Source organism: Raphanus sativus, chromosome 6 (assembly GCF_000801105.2).
Source record: "Raphanus sativus cultivar WK10039 chromosome 6, ASM80110v3, whole genome shotgun sequence".
Classification (NCBI taxonomy): domain Eukaryota; kingdom Viridiplantae; phylum Streptophyta; class Magnoliopsida; order Brassicales; family Brassicaceae; genus Raphanus; species Raphanus sativus.
In genome coordinates, this window is record NC_079516.1 from 26,580,505 (window position 1) to 26,597,436 (window position 16,932).

At 33.1% G+C, this 16,932-nt stretch overlaps 2 protein-coding genes across 2 annotated transcripts; both read right to left on the reverse strand.

Annotated features, from left to right (window-relative positions):
• Positions 1-6,055: 6,055 nt before the first annotated feature.
• On the reverse strand, positions 6,056-6,560 carry LOC108808233 (uncharacterized protein At4g04775-like). The gene is made up of 2 exons (XM_018580411.1): positions 6,357-6,560; positions 6,056-6,286 (listed from the first exon to the last, which is right to left on the reverse strand). Exons 1-2 carry the CDS (start codon positions 6,558-6,560, stop codon positions 6,056-6,058), a joined length of 435 nt encoding a protein of 144 aa, XP_018435913.1.
• Positions 6,561-9,253: 2,693 nt separating this feature from the next.
• On the reverse strand, positions 9,254-15,435 carry LOC130496327 (uncharacterized). Its single transcript, XM_056988312.1, has 2 exons — positions 9,835-15,435; positions 9,254-9,413 (listed from the first exon to the last, which is right to left on the reverse strand). The coding sequence occupies exons 1-2, from the start codon at positions 12,263-12,265 to the stop codon at positions 9,394-9,396; spliced, it is 2,451 nt and encodes an 816-aa protein (XP_056844292.1). The 5' UTR covers positions 12,266-15,435; the 3' UTR covers positions 9,254-9,393.
• Between the last annotated feature and the right edge of the window lie 1,497 nt (positions 15,436-16,932).

The following is a 16,932-nucleotide window of genomic DNA, read 5'->3' on the forward strand; positions in this document are numbered from 1 at the left end:
GTTACTGTTGTGTCTTATTTAATACGTTTATTGGTGTTGGATGACATAACGAGATTCTATGCTTATTCTTTCTTATTATATAAAGCTTGGTTTTTCAAAGTTACTAATTAACATGATCGCGACACATGGCAATTAAAACTTTAAGATTGTGACAAGTGTTAATCTATCTCATAATTAAAAATATTATTATAAATATTATTAATAGTAATTTTTCATTTTTAAAAGGAAAATTACTTACAATAACACACATGTTATAACTAATGACTAGAATAACATACCAGAAAAAATGTGAGTTAAAGTCCAAAATACCATGATTTTAAATGAATTAAACCAATTTAAAAATGCTGGAAAAGGTAAAAGGTAAAGAATTACAAAAAAAAAACCTCGCTCGTCGAAACCTCTTCCTCCCCCGACGTGAACCACAAATCGTTTTCTAAATTCTCCAATCTCTTGCGTTTTTGGCTCAATTCCCCTCGGACTCGATCTTCTTCTCACCCTTCTCTCCCACCAAGATTTCGATTCACAAGGGTAGTAAACTTGAATCAGAAATCCGATGAACCCTGAATCCCCTTTCTGAAATTCTGGGTTATGTTGATTTCGTCACTCCTAGAAGCTCATCTCTGCTTGAATCACTTATATTCATAGAGTCTGGAGATTTTGGGGAGTATTATTAATGGTTTCGCTTTGCCGATGAAGGAGGAGCATAAGCTGTTTTTGATTAGGGCGTTGATTCCTCTGCATAAGGCTAAACCTATTGCTGTGTATCATCAGCAGTTTTCTTATGGTATCGTTCAGTTTGTGGAGAAGGATTATCGGCTTGCGGATACGGTGTCTCACTGGAACCAAGCGGTTCACGGTCTAAGCTCGAATATAAAGAGAATGTTCATGGAGATGGACCCTGAGCTGTTTGAAGAATGCCAGCAAGAGTATGAAGAGAAACAAGCTAAATCGAAAGAAGTGGAAGAGCAATGCCAAAGTAGGTGGAGGAGATTAGATGAAGCAGTTGAAGAGCGTGAAAGAGTAGGAGAAGAGGATCATATGATCACTTCTTAGAAAATACCAAGTCACAACTCTTAATCTATCTAAGCATATTGCAATTATTTTCTTCTTTACTGTAACTTTTGCTGTCTATAAAGGTAAGTACATTTTTGCAGTACTAATTCTTATTGGCTAATAAAATTATGAGTTCATACAGTTATTGTCATAAGAGGGTGTAGTGTATAGAAAATGAATGATAAAAGAGTCGAATTGTTGCAACTACAGCCTCCAATCCAACACTTTAAGATTAAAAGAGTCTTGAGTGCTCGATATCATAATTGAATTGTTGCACTATCGTCAAGATCTTAAGCTGTGTTTTTAGTGCAGACTTGGAGTCAAAACTTTGGCCAACAACTATATCTATAGAATTCAGTTGTTGCCTAACATGAGTAACTACCTTAGCCTTTTTCGATTTTGTCACTGACCCAATCTTTGGCTTATACTCCTTCTTCATCTCTATATCTGGAGTTGTTAATCCGTACGCTATAAACAACTATAACATCTATCATCGATTTTCTTAGAATTAACGTGAAAGAATCAATTGTCAAAAAGAAAACATCGTAACTTGGAGAAGAAGAATTACGGCTAAACCTAGATTTTAATAACTGTTCCGGTTTAAGAATTGTTAATTCTAATTAGTAAACCGATTTTCGCGAGTAAGTCTACTACAACATATATTCTTAGAAAATCTGCCATAAAGTATGTAAAGTCTACTATCATATAAAAGTTAGTTTTGTAAGTTTATAAGTCTGCAGTAAAGCATATTTAATTGGAAAAGTTTGTTGTTTATAAACGAAGAAAATATAAGTTTATGAACAAGAAAATCTATCAAATTATAAAAAAGTATGTGAGAAAAATATGTATGCCATTATGAAAGTCCTCGAAATATTATAAAGATGCCGTCAAAAGACAAAAGTATGCTATAGAAACCTGCCAATTAAAAACAAATCTGCTATTGAAACTAAACCTACCATCATGTTTGGTAGACTTTTTCAGAAAATCTGTAACGATATAAAGTCTGCTACAATAAGTCCGTGGAAAAAAAATAAATCTTTCAAGTACTCTGTCATTAAGTGTCGCAGATTTTTAACATAAGACTTATTTATATATTTCGAAAATAAAGTCTGCTACAATAAGTCTGTGGAAAAAAATAAATCTGTCAAGTACTAATAAAATTGTCGTTAAGTGTCGCAGATTTTTAACAGAAGACTTATTTATATATTTCGAAAATATATTTTTTCTGTAAATTTTTTTTTGAAATTTTCTTTTTTTGTTAAAAAAGAAATAAGGGTATTCTGGGCATAAAAAATAATCTAGTAATTAAAAATATATATATGTTATTCTAGTAATTATAACCTAATCTGATGTTATTTCAGTAATCTTCCCTTTTTAAAATTCTAAACAAAAGATTTAAGATTGTGACATGTGTTAATCTATCTCATAATTAAAAATCTTATTATAAATATTATTAATAGTAATTTTCCATTTTTTAAATTCTTAACAAAAGATAATTGTAAAAGACTATTTGATAGTAATTTTCCTTTTAACATTTTTACATGTGTTTAAATACATAATGATTAAAATTATATGTACTTATATAATAAAAACGAATTTTGAACAATCGAATTGTAAATATTTTTAATAGTTAAAAATTATTTAATATTATTTTCTAGAATTTTTATTTTTTTTTAAATTGTGACATGTGTTACTCTATCTCATAATTAAAACCCTTATTATAAATATTATTAATAGTAATTTTCCATTTTTAAAATTCTAAACAAAAGATAATATTGTACAAACTGATTTTAATTTAAAACACATGTCAAAATTATTAATGAACATGATTGTGACACATGACAATAATATATATAAAATTTTGATATTTGTTAAAATATCTTATAATTAATATATATATATATATATATACACAGTAATTTTTAAAATTCTAAACATAAGATAATTGTAAAAGATTATTATGCTAAAAAAATTGTAAAAGATTATTTGATAATAATTTTTTTCTAATATTTTTACATGTGTTTAAATAATATAATGATTAAAATATATATGTACTTATATAATAAATACGAATTTTGAATAATTTAATTGTAAAAATTATTTAATAGTTAAAATTCATTTAATATTAATTGTTTCAGAATTTTTCTTTTTTCAGAATTCTAAACAACTTTTTTTTCTTTTTATAATAAAGATTGGTTCTTGAAAATTAGTAATTAACACGATCGCGATACATGTCAATTAAAACTTTAAGATTGTGACATCTGGTTTAAACTAAAATCAATTTGTAAAATAATTACCACTAATTTTCCTTTTTAAATCAAAAAGAAAAAATAAATGTAAAAAATATTTAATCGTAATTATCCATTTTAAAAATCTTTAACCAAAAAAATTGTAAAAAATTTGATTAATGTTAATTTCCTTTATTGAAATGATGAGAAAAAACAACTGTAAAGAAATAAAAAAAACTGTCAAACAATATTTGATAGTAATTATATTTTTTGAAAAAGTCTTAGTCCAATGAAACTTTTTTTCAAAGTTACTAATTAACATGATCGCGACACATAACAATTAAAATTTTAAGATTGTGATATGTGTTTTAAACTAAAATCAGTTTGCACAATAATTAACACTAATTTTCCTTTTCTAAAATCATAAAGCAAAAAATAAATGTAAAAAATATTTAATCGTAGTTATCCTTTTTAAAAATCTTAAACCAAAAAATTGCTTAATGTTAATTTTTCTTTATTCAAATCATGAAGAAAAGATAACTTTAAAGAAATAAAAAAACTGTCAATAAATATTTGATAGTAGTTATCATTTTCAAAATATTTTAGACCAAAAAATGTAAAAGACTATATAATGTTAATTTTATTTTATTCAGATTCTAATTAAAAAGATCATAAACCAAAAAGAATTACAATTATTAACATCTATTTGTATAGAACTAAACTCCCTCATACTTGATCACCAAGTATAATTATTGATCCAAGAAAAATACAAGGTATGGTTCTATATCCTTATCTTCGCATATTCTTTTCTTCTTACTCATGTTGATTTCTTTTGTCAGAATTGTCATGTTGCCTATGTAAATTATTGCCACAATAATGATTAGACGTTTCTACAGTAATAGTTATCACTCTATAAAAATATTTGTTTATTAATGCAAATGATATTTCTTACAATAATTATTATGATCTTAAAGACTTCATATATAAAATTGTAAAAATATTAAACCTAAACCCTTAACATAATCCCATCTCTCAACTCTAAATCCTAAGTTTAGATTAGTTAACCTTGGTTTTTTTTGTCGATGTTAATTCTAGGATTATAAATGTTTCTTTTTTCTTTTTTAAAAGTGAAAATATAATAGTGGTTAGTGTAAACATGAAAAATAATTACATAAATGTAGTATTTTAACAATTTTTTATTTACTTTAGAAACTGAAAACCTTACATTATGATGTATTCACTGCTACATAAAATATCTTATATCAATAACATGAATATTTGATAGTTTTTAATTTTATGTTGATAACATGTATTAGAAAAAACAAGTTTAAAAGAGATGAAATTACGAAATAAAAGAAGATAGAGAAAAAGATAATTTAGTAAATGACATTTTTTAACAAAATTTAGGATAAAGATGTGCATTAAAAACTAGAGTAAATAGAAAAATAATATTTTAAATAAAAAAATTAATTTATTATAAAATTTTTAATTAAAATATTCTAACAAATTTCACAATATTTAAAATAAAAATATCATCAAATATTATTTTGCAATTACATTTTGTTTAAACTTTAAAAATAGAAATTAATATTAAATAATATTTATGATAAACTATTAACAGAAATCATTTTTTATCTTAGTATATATTTATTTATTTATGAGATAGTTTAACTCATATCACATTTTTAAATATATAATTGCCATGTGCCACAATCATGTTACCTATTAATTTTGAAAAACTAGGCTCAATATAGTATTTTATGATAAGATTTCATTAAAATTTTAGAAAATAAAATTAGTATTAAATAAATTATTTTTAAAATCTGTTTTTCTGTTAATTGAAAAAGGAAAATTTCTTCAATTTACTATTAAATAATTTTAAAATTGTTTTTAACATTAAATAATTTATAAAATTAGTTGTTTCAAACTTAGTTTATTTTATTTTCATGGTACATATATTTTTAATCATTACATATTTAAAACACATGTCACAATATTAGAAAACAAATTGTCAAAAATACAATATCTTTGAGAAATTGTCAAAAATACTATATTATTCAAGATAAATTTATATTGTAATTGACACACATTCTCTCAATAGTGACAGCCAAATAAAATGTGTGATAACTGGCAAGCGAGCCATTGCCTTCTGGGATGGTCTTCAAAACTGGAGAGGACAGATGATTGTGGCCCTTAAGATGTGGAGGGTCTGCCATTGTTGGAGTAAGTGTAGGTTATGTGTCTACTTTTAAATGTGATAGTTGAGTTAAACGTTTACTAAAATCATTATTTATACAGATATTATGGGTCCTGAGGAGCTATGGCTTGAGAACGAAGAAGGAATGTCGGACTTCAGGTTCAATCCGCGTTTGTCTGAGGTTGAGTACTTCAGGCAGTCTCTATTAAACAGCGACCCTTATGTTAATAAATATGGGGTTGAAGGTCTTGTTTAAATTATGTCTTGTGTGAATCTTGTTGTTCTAAACTGTTATCCAACTTCTGGTTTCTCTAAAAAATATGTATTAACTTCTGGTTTCATTCAAGTTTCACTTAAGTTTCGCTTATTCAGTTGTTCCAGCTTCTCGTTTCACTTAAATTTCACTTAATCAATTGTTCCAACTTCTGGTTTCACTTAAGTTTCACTTAATCAATTGTTCGGCTTTTCGTATAAGTAGGTCAGATTTTGTGTTAGTTTCACTTTTTCAATGGTCTGACATCGTAAAAATAATAGAAACTTTTATCCAACTTCGCAGAACTGAGGAGAAAATACATAGTTACTTGTACATTATAATATCGGCTACAACTACAACTACGACACTGATGCCGACAATAACATGGACACAACCTCCTGATATCTTAGGCATTAATGTCGGACGTTTGCTCCTTATTGTTGCCTTGAGCAATTGAACTTCTTCTTCTAGGATTCGAACTTGGTTGTGCAACTGTCGAATCTCATCGGTGAAAGTTTCATCGACCCATTTGAAAATGTGGTCGTCGTTCTCCAGCTACAACATTAGATCCCACAACATCATGTAAAAATAAAAAAACGTGAAGCTTAAGAGACACCGATAATACCCTAAGTGAATCCGCATAGAGACACCGATAATACCGGCAGTATTGATTTGGCCGGGATTTGGATATTAGCTCGACGATTCTCTCCCCGCACGAACAATTTCTAGGTATTCCCGCAGTTCCCGCAGTTTTTGCTCGTCCCAGACCACTGGTAACGGTAATATCTCTAGTCGTGGACGATGAAGCGGCCGTTATTGGGTTGGACATTATCTTATCTGACGGAGAGGGAGAGAAGACGATTATTCGATTGAGCAGAAGAGAGGATTTCGATTCGAAGAGAGATAGAAGAGAGAGAAAATTGAAGATAGAAATGGGGAAGATATAAAAAAAAAGTCTTTAATACGATTTTGGGATTTTAGCAAATTGGGAAGAGGGAAATTCAAAATTCGCAGAGCTGGGCGGAAAAATTATCACATGGTTTTTCGTGGTCTAAGTTTCACCAAGTACTCAGTTTTACATAAAGCATCAAAGTTGCACTTTTTAATTATTTCCATTTATCTTGGTTATACTCTACTTTGATTAATGATTTTATGGTTATACCAATGCAATTATGTTTCCTATGTTCATTTCTCATACGATCATGTAAACACAAACTTGATTTCGTGCCATAGAGAGTTATCAAATTTAACAAGGTCAGTTTTAATGATAAAGCTATGATAACACATTGTATTTCTTATATGATTGCTACAGATGGAATTTTAATAATTCTGATTAAATCATAATTAACATATCAGTGATATTAAATTACAGTCTTATTACCTCCATGACTTATAAAATTCAAAAGTTTAGAATTTACAATCATATTACTCAGGTTACCTATCGTAGTTATACCAGTAAAGAAAACAAGTTTCACTTAGTCATACACAACACAAATATAAAAAATTTCGAGTCAACTGATCCCATGCGATAAAAACACCAAAACTGAAATTGAAAAGGCTTACAACTTAATCCACATCAAAACTGAAACACCGAAACAAAAGGTTTACAACCTACTCTTCTTCTGTTTCTGGTGGGGATGTTCATCGTGTAAATCAGTGCCAACATTCTCTTCTTCCCCATATCCACTCTCACGCTCACAAAAGTTCCTACTACAAGAGCTCTCTCCAACTCTCGACAGTTGCTCGGTTATTTGAACTATTTGCAATTCTTCGATGTCCTCCACATGTAAAATACTTCTTCTTTGCTCTCTATCCACTGATGTTAGATAAACATACACATCTTCATCATCCAAAATATACGATTGCCTCTTAGGTTCCACTACCAATGGAATGTAACCCAAATTGAGCCTTTTCGTAAACAGATCTATTCTCATCTTCCTGCATATCCTCTCCTTCTACAACGAATAAGTGATCTCCTCCAACGATGATGTCTTAAAGGATATAGCATACAAACGACCATCGGCTGGAATCCATTCATAATCAAGTCCATCTTTCGAATAATGTCCATCATAATCAAAGTGTATGTTCGTTGAAGAAGTACACATTGTCTGCAATAAAAAAAAATTAACCCCTTGGTTACACAGTTATACCATTAAAGTTATACTTGGTTATTCAGTTATACCGTTAACGTTTTACTTGGTTACACAGTTATACCATTAAAGTTATACTTCGTTATACCATGTTACACAGCTGTGTCAGTAATCAATTAGTAATCATTGAACGTCTAATCTTCTTTGATTGAATCGTCCTTTCATTCCCGACATTCAATCACAGTATTCATTCAATCATTCCTCTCTGATCCTCGATTAGTTTACCCAAAAGAATAAAAAAATTTCATTTACAACTACCAAAATTTCGAGTCGAGTCTTCATGATAGACCCAAAATCGGATCACTCTTTCGGTAAGAGGGGATATGAACTCCGAAGAGAACTGATGGATCGAGGGGTGACACTAAGGGATGCAGAATAGCCCAAAGATACTACCAGAGTTTCGAAGGTTGTCGGATGTGACGCACCGGTCTAACACAACGAAGTGTTCCACTTGGAGAACCTCACCAAGAGAAGTATGAATGTTCTAAGCAAAGAACAACAAGAGAAAAATCAAAAGAGATAAAAGAAAATCGATGTGATTTTTATTCATGGGACCCTCACATATTTATAAGATTTGTGAGTCAAAGATACATAAAGAAATATGTGGGGAAAGGCAACATTGAAAATAGAAATGATGAAAACAAGACATAGGAAATATAAAATTGACCAAGACTAGTCAAAGTTCGGAAATTGAGGGAGACTTGGCGAGATTCATTGACTTTCCAGGTTCATGGAGTGTCCATGTTCTTGCAGTGATGATCATGTCGTGCACACCATGCTGGGAAGTATATGGACACACGCGGACGATCCACACATGTCTGAATTCGCGAGAACTGAACATCACCTGATTTGTACATGGCATAACTCCCTCATCTGAACTCCGTTTGATCTGATTCTTCTTCTAGGAGTTCCATAATTGAGTTGAGCACATTCTCCAAGTGGTTTCACGCGAAGAAACATCATGGTTTAGAAGATATGCTTCGAACAATGAACGTATGTCTGTGTTGCTTCTCGGGTGGTTTGATGGTCGAACCAGCTCGGAAGATCGAACCAACTTGCTCAGCTCGTCCGGGTGAGTATTAGTCCAGCTCAGCTCGTCCATGATAGTGTCAGTCCAGCTCACTTGAGTATTCAGCTCATCCAAGATTGCATAATCTGATGAGAAAATCTCGGTTAGGTCTAGCTGGTCGACAAGGTCACCACCTTGGGCCGTGTCCATGAACCAAGTAGGAAGGTGCTGGATTTTGGGTGCATCATACTCTCCCTCTTCAAAAGGATTTGTCCTCAAATCCATTTTACCTGTATCAAAAGGAAATAAATCAGATTCAAAGGAATTAAAATTCAAGGAAAATTCAGTGAATAAAAAGTTTGGACAGAAACTTCCTTGGTGATCTGAACCCATTTCCATCAAGTATGAATGGTTCCATGTTCCATGAACACAAGTCCTTAGGCGTTCACCAATGCTTGCTCTCTTTGGAAGCTGATCATGCTTATCATGTTCATCCAAAATAACTAGAGAAACCACATCAAATCTGCGTAAGAAATAATCAAAAGATTTCTCTATCCTTAAGACATCAAAAACAGGATCCAAGCTCTTAGGATAATCATCAAGCACGTGGGTATACATCAAGCAAGTGAACTGATTGCCAAAAATCGGTTTACTAATTTCAAAATCAGGCCAAGGTGTGAAACTGTTAGAAAAAGAATGAGATAATGCTAAAGTTGAAAGTTTTTCATCATGAACGAAATCAAAAGGTTTCTTTGAATGAAGTAATTTCGGTTCATGCTCTTTCCTACACCAAATCTCTTTCAAAGCACAGCTCAATGAAAACAAATCATGAAATGGTTTAAGCAAAACGTTTTTCAACCAAGTAAAGATTTGTTTTTGCTTAGAAATTCTCGGTTTCAAAATATTTTCATGAAGAGAAGGGACAATCAACCCTTGATCCTTACAGTGCTTTTGGTTTGGACAGGAGGTGGACTGAGGAAACACCTTTGATTCAGTGCTGACAGATTGCTCCAACAGTTTCAGTTCCTGTGTCAAAGAAACAAGACTACTCGGCTGTACCGGTTCAAGATGGTTAACTTCATCACAAAACTGTTTATTTTCAAGTACCATATCAAAATAAGAAGAAGAAAGTAAACACTTAGCTTCCAAGAAGTTTCTGAGAAAGATTTGTGTCAGACCTGACTGTGTAGATTGATCTCCTGGTCGCCAAGGTCTGGTTGGAAGCTGATTGGATTGGCTAGATTCCCATTGAAGCAAGTGTAGAACAGGTTTGGCCGGTTTTGGAGAATGGATCATAACTTCATGATTCCGTGGCCATTTTTCCTGATATTGAGCTTTCTGGGAAGAGGAGAGACTCATCTTGAATCCTATGATCGGCTTTGGCTCAGGCCGCTTCTTCACAAGTCTTGAATATGCTTCAAAATCTGGGTACTCGCAGATAGATGGACTGGGAAACTGCCTGTTTGAAAAATTCATAACTCCTTCCTCCGTAAGGATTTTAAAGTGATTCCAAGCCTCAGTAAATCCTTGGGGAGTTGGCTTGCTAGGAAAATTGGAGTCAAGACGAAAGACCTTCTGGACGTCGAGATATTCGCTTTGGACTAAACCTATGTCGCTGGCATCTCCAAGGTGGCCAGTTTGAGTGGATGTATCAATGCATCTCCAAATTTCAGGCTGACGAGCATGGTCAATGCTTTTTCTTCTCTGAGGCTGAACCTGTTTATCCTGGATACTCAAAACAAACACTAAAAGACCAGGCTCAAATGTGCAAGAGAGACACTTGTTCAAATCAAACATCAAAATATCTTTTCCAAGAACAAGTAGCACATGTCTAAGCCTTTCAAGGTGCTCATCAAAGTAGATATTACAGACCAAAATTTTCTCAAGACATGCAACAATATTAGACATTTTCAGAACGTGCATATCCTGCTCAACATCTGAACACACAAGCTTAAGTTCAGATTGAGAAATAACTATCAAAGACTCAAGATGTTTTTCAAAGAAAGTGTTGTAGACCACAATGTCATCAAAGCTCAAAACAAAACAATGATCACGAAATGATCTCAGAAAATGCCATGTTTTATCAGTTTCAAAACTTACAAGATCAGGTTGCAAATCAGAATCACAAAAATCAAGATCACAAAAATCAGTTTCGGTTTCAAGTGATTTATGTTCCAGCAACTGTTTAATCAAGAAACTGTCCAAGGCAAGAGAAGATGCAAACAAATCTCCAGTGATCAGTGTATGTCTAGAAGAACTCAGATCAAAACCATTGCCTTTGAAAACATTTGAATCAAACGGTTTCCTAGCATAGAAATCAAGCAGCTGCAAATCAAGCTCAAGAGATTCTTCAAAATGATCAAAACATTTGTTATGTGTCAAGAACTGATCAAAGGTCAAGATAATTTCAGAGTTGATGCCTTTATCATTTTGAAAACATTTATGATCAAGAAGTTCATCAGGTTTAAAGATTTTAAAAGAATTAATTATGTTTTCAAAAACAGATTTCGAAACACAAAATTCTTTCATCTTTTCAAGACCAAAACGAGTTACATCATGAGAACTAATCTTGACAAACATGTCAGGCAGAGAATTAAACAAATCAGAGTTCTCACAGTGCTTTTGAAGATCAGGAGACAAAGGGGGAGGAGATGTGCCGGGATCAAAGCGTAGATGACTCTCCATAGCTATGGATGTGATGCTTGTTACTTCCTCATCAAAGACTGGACCAATTTCGTCCTCCTCATCAAAGATAGGACCTAGATCATCATCCAAAGGTGTCCTAGTGCCAGGAAGTCGTCCATGATGTGGATGGTTGAATGGCTCTTCCTCAAAATCCTGTGAACTAAGAACAAGACTGCTCGGAAGTTCCGGCTCAAAACAGGTTAGTCCATCATCAATCATAAAAGCAGATTTTGGAGAAGGAAGATCACATTCATCCTCACAGGTGATCAAACTTCCAATTAGCTCTTCATCAGATTCATCATAAATGGGTAAAGAATCTGAAAAATCTTTAAGCTTTTCAAATTGGTTTTCAGATTCACCTTGAGTTTTCTTACTGATGAACAAAGATGGCTCAGCTATAGGTGCATGTGTGGATGTGCTCTTCTTGTGACTCTTGCTGGCGTCCTTGAGAGTTTTTGCTACTCCCTCCACAAAGTTATCACAAAATTCTTGGACTTCCAACGGACTGAAAATCCTCCTTTGTTCAGCCACATCTCTGGTCGTTTTGACCTTATAATTGCACCTTCGGTTTGGCTTTTCCTGCACACTAACAAACTCATCAAAAGTATTCAAAGCATATTTAAATGAAGATTGAGAAGCAGTTTTTCGTGGGGGTTTTTCCTTGCTACTTTGCCTTAGAAGACCAAACATCTTAACCTGAAAATCTCAACACAAAAGTTAGATAAAAATCTCACACTCTCAAGTGTTTGATCCTCACCCACACACGTGTTTCTCTCAGATTTATGGTGATTACACAAAGTTTCTTCTCAGTGTTCTAAGAGAACAGATCAAGGAATCCCAATGAGAAAATCCAAGTGAACACAAATGATCAAGAGAGAAAGATAAGAGATTTCAAAAGGGAACCCGCCTTAACCACCTCAAGCCGGATTTCTCTTCGGCCATCAGGCTTACTCTTCCACCACCACACCACAAACAACAAACTTTGAAACCTTTTTTTTTATATATAATCTTTTTTTTTTACTGCATAAACTTAGATTTTTTTTATGGAGGTAATGAGGGGCCCGGGTTCAAGATAGATAGATGAAGAAGTGTTTAGAAGAAATGGAGAGATGAGAAAAATGAATAGAAATAGAGTTACCGGAAGAGTGGCTCTGATACCACTTGATAGACCCAAAATCGGATCACTCTTTCGGTAAGAGGGGATATGAACTCCGAAGAGAACTGATGGATCGAGGGGTGACACTAAGGGATGCGGAATAGCCCAAAGATACTACCAGAGTTTCGAAGGTTGCCGGATGTGATGCACCGGTCCAACACAACGAAGTGTTCCACTTGGAGATAACCTCACCAAGAGAAGTATGAATGTTCTAAGCAAAGAACAACAAGAGAAAACTCAAAAGAGATAAAAGAAAATCGATGTGATTTTTATTCATGGGATCCTCACATATTTATAAGGTTTGTGAGTCAAAGATACATAAAGAAATATGTGGGGAAAGGCAACATTGAAAATAGAAATGATGAAAACAAGACATAGGAAATATAAAATTGACCAAGACTAGTCAAAGTTCGGAAATTGAGGGAGACTTGGCGAGATTCATTGACTGTCCAGGTTCATGGAGTGTCCAGGTTCTTGCAGTGATGATCAGGTCGTGCACACCATGCTGGGAAGGATATGGACACACGCGGGACGATCCACACATGTCTGAATTCGCGAGAACTAAACATCACCTGATTTGTACATGGCATAACTCCCTCATCTGAACTCTGTTTGATCTGATTCTTCTTCTAGGAGTTTCATAATTGAGTTGAGCACATTCTCCAAGTGGTTTCACGTGAAGAAACATCATGGTTTAGAAGATATGCTTCGAACAATGAACGTATGTCTGTGTTGCTTCTCGGGTGGTTTGATGGTCGAACCAGCTCGGAAGATCGAACCAACTTGCTCAGCTCGTCCGGGTGAGTATTAGTCCAGCTCAGCTCGTCCATGATAGTGTCACTCCAGCTCACTTGAGTATTCAGCTCATCCAAGATTGCATAATCTGATGAGAAAACCTCGGCTAGGTCTAGCTGGTCGACAAGGTCACCACCTTGGGCCGTGTCTATGAACCAAGTAGGAAGGTGCTGGATTTTGGGTGCATCACTTCAATTCAAAACCAAATTGTAATCAGCTTTGATTCCCGACATTCAATTATACAGTTGTTGATTATAAAATTCCCTAATAAACAGACCATTCAAACTTTCCGATCATCGACTAGTTCATACACAAATACGAAATCTACTATCTAATCGGAATCCCTGCAAATAATGAGTTCGTCTATGGTAGATTCTATACATTGGTCTTAACGACGATTTGAGATACATATCCTGTAAATGATCCACCATCCAAGCGACGAGATCGCAATTCGATGATAGCGAGGAAGAATAAGGACGTAGGAGTGGAGAAGAAGACTCGACGACTGAACGTCGATTGAGTAGTTCCTCCCGATGATTATCGGAGAGAGGAGGAGGAGAGAGAATTTGAGTTATGAATATATTATATTCATTAAATCGGTCAGGGGTATTTTCGAAATCAACCACACTTTCCAAGAGTATCAGATCACGTAAGAGTATGCTAGATCACGTGAGAGTATGCCAGATCACTTTTTACCTCATTAAAAGTACCTGAGCACTTCTCTCAAAAGAAAAATCTAACAGCCCCAAAATAATCACAAAATTCACCACACAACATAAAAAATCTCTACCTAAAACTTCCAATAAAGAAAGAGCAATTAACAAGTACCGATGGTTGCAACATGAGACCATGCCACCTCATTCTATCCACGCGTCCCACATGTTACCGCCTGAGAGATCACCACCTAAATCGGTACTCTTGAGTTCAAAGTTTTCACAAAATCACGTTACTGACACCGGTTCATGTGTGATCAGCCACCAAATTCTCACGATTGCACCACCTCATTTGGTATCCTTGCGATGCAGGCACGCTGTCTACCCGCTCTGGCAATGAATCATACCACTTCATTTGGTTGCATGACCCACCAAGAATTGATGCCACACCCGAGAACTCTCAATAACGTTACACCAGAACACACATGTCTTAAGCCCTTCTCTAACTCATATACTCTACCCACATGCTTAATCCCCACACAATGTAAAGACCCGCATACAAGTCTCAATCATCATACAACCAAATTCGTTTTAGAAACCTATGAGTAGATCTAGGTGTTCACACATTACAATACTATATAGCTATATATATAATATATAGTTCATTTACCAAACAAATATGTGTATCCTTATAGATAACACCCATGTATGAGTAGTTTAGATAGAAACTCATACTATGAAACGATAATGAAAAAAGGAAGATGAGATCACATCAGTCCTTACCATGAGCTTAGATCTGCGAACTAAAAAAAAAGACAAAAAGCATATTTGCAGCTTATGAAATTTTCATGAACCAAATCTACAAAGAAAAGGGTAGGTGCTACCACCAAAGATCCGGCATGGGAGATTTAAGTGAAAAAACAAGAAAGAGAGGATTTAAAACAATAACTATAGTTTCTCACCCTCATCAGTGACCAGATCTAGAATGAAGACAAGAGAAGATATTGACAAGGAGACATATTGGCTAGTTGTGAATCACCAATCACTAGGTTTGGTCTCCACCGGCGCGAAAAGAAATTGAGGTGATGGCATCTTGACTGCTCCTTTTCATGGTGACCGAATAGAGGAGAAGAAGAGAAAGAATAAGAGAATAAGAGCCAGAACACGACATGAGAATAAGAGAGGTAGATAGGTCAATACAGGGACAGAGGTTTGCTTCGTTTTCTTGATGAGAAAACCTAAGAAGGTTACCTCATTTTATAAAAAGGGTGGAAACCTTCGGATTTAATACGTTGGCCAGAATTACAAGAATAGAAAAGATAAGCTTTAGTCCAAACTAATTAAAAAAAATCTATACCGGCGCAAACCGGGATGTTACGAAATCAGTATGTGTCACTCGGATAGCATGCACAGTAATATGCCCAAATTTAAAATACTTTGTAATATGTCCAAATTTTAGCTATAATATCCTACTAAAATTATTATAATTTTTTCCTCCAAAGTTTATGTTGCATCCGCCACTGCATACGGTAACAAAACTTGTCACCTCCGAAAATAAAAATTATTTGGAATTGACAATAAAGATGAGAAAATGTAACTGAATATAATATGAGACTATAATATACATATTATAATACTATACTAGATCTTGATCCGCGCTTTAGAAGCGCGGACTATTTTACGATGAAAAATTTTATTAACAACTTAACAAATATTTTGGTAATTTTTAAAGAGTGTATTTAAAATATTTTTGCATTTAAATCAGTGTTTTTAAGTCCAACCCGATTGTGATTATACCGGTTAGTCCGAAGATTTGACAATTCAATTTAGATTTTAAAAATATTCATATTAAAAAAGTCACAAAAATCTGAGACTAATCGATTGAACTGATGGATGACCGATATGTAATCTGATTTGATTTAAATTGTAATAGTTTCATAATTTGTAATCTTATAATCCAAAAATTAAAGTTCATTACTTTGCAATTTATGAATTATGACGTTTCTACAAAATTTTAAAGAGAAAATGATAGATATAAAATAACAAAGATTAATAACTAAGATTAATTACTAAAAATATTAGTTATTTTATAAAAATTTATTGTTTGGAAATATTGATAGTAGTATAAAAATATATTGTTTGGAAACATTGATAGTAGTATAAAGAAATAAATATATTGTTTGGAAACCTAGATAGTAGTATAAAGAAAGGAATATTAGTGATTTAATGTAGGTTTAACTATAAAGTATAAAAGTGCATTTAATTTAAAAACTTACAAAATAAATGTTAGATCCAACAGAATGTTTCTGTTTTAAAAAGATAGATCATAATTTTTGGTCAGGATCTGTCTCAAGAAAATAACGGAGAGCTAGCAGCTTACTAAAATCATCTCCGACCCACTTTTTCTTTATAGATCTCTGTTATTGATGAAAAATACAGATATAGTTTTTGTTCCAATGTCTTCCTTTATAGTAAAGAAATGTTATATTTGCATCTAGAAATATTGGAATACTAGTTTTTATTTTCCCTCTATATTTATAAAAAAGTAATCATCTATTTATAAAAGCAAATATAATATTATTTTATTATATAGGAACACACTAAAATAAAGGGAAAATTTGCGAGATATACATAAAGGACACTAAAATAAAGAATATGTCCATTATACTTGTAAAAGTCCATCGATATGACAAGTTCAGCAAAAAATACCTTTCATATCTCCGGAACGCATGGACGTGTGAAAAGCAACAATG

What these genes read in the sequence shown, in the direction of transcription:
- LOC108808233 (XM_018580411.1), bottom strand. Translation starts at nt 6,560, where the DNA reads ATGTCCAACCCAATAACGGCCGCTTCATCGTCCACGACTAGAGATATT. An exon ending in TCTATGCGGATTCACTTAGG is followed by an intron (nt 6,287 to 6,356) that starts GTATTATCGGTG and finishes CTAATGTTGTAG; the next exon opens with CTGGAGAACGACGACCACAT.
- LOC130496327 (XM_056988312.1), bottom strand. Translation starts at nt 12,265, where the DNA reads ATGTTTGGTCTTCTAAGGCAAAGTAGCAAGGAAAAACCCCCACGAAAA. An exon ending in CTGTCCAAACCAAAAGCACT is followed by an intron (nt 9,414 to 9,834) that starts GTAAGGATCAAG and finishes TTTCTTACGCAG; the next exon opens with ATTTGATGTGGTTTCTCTAG.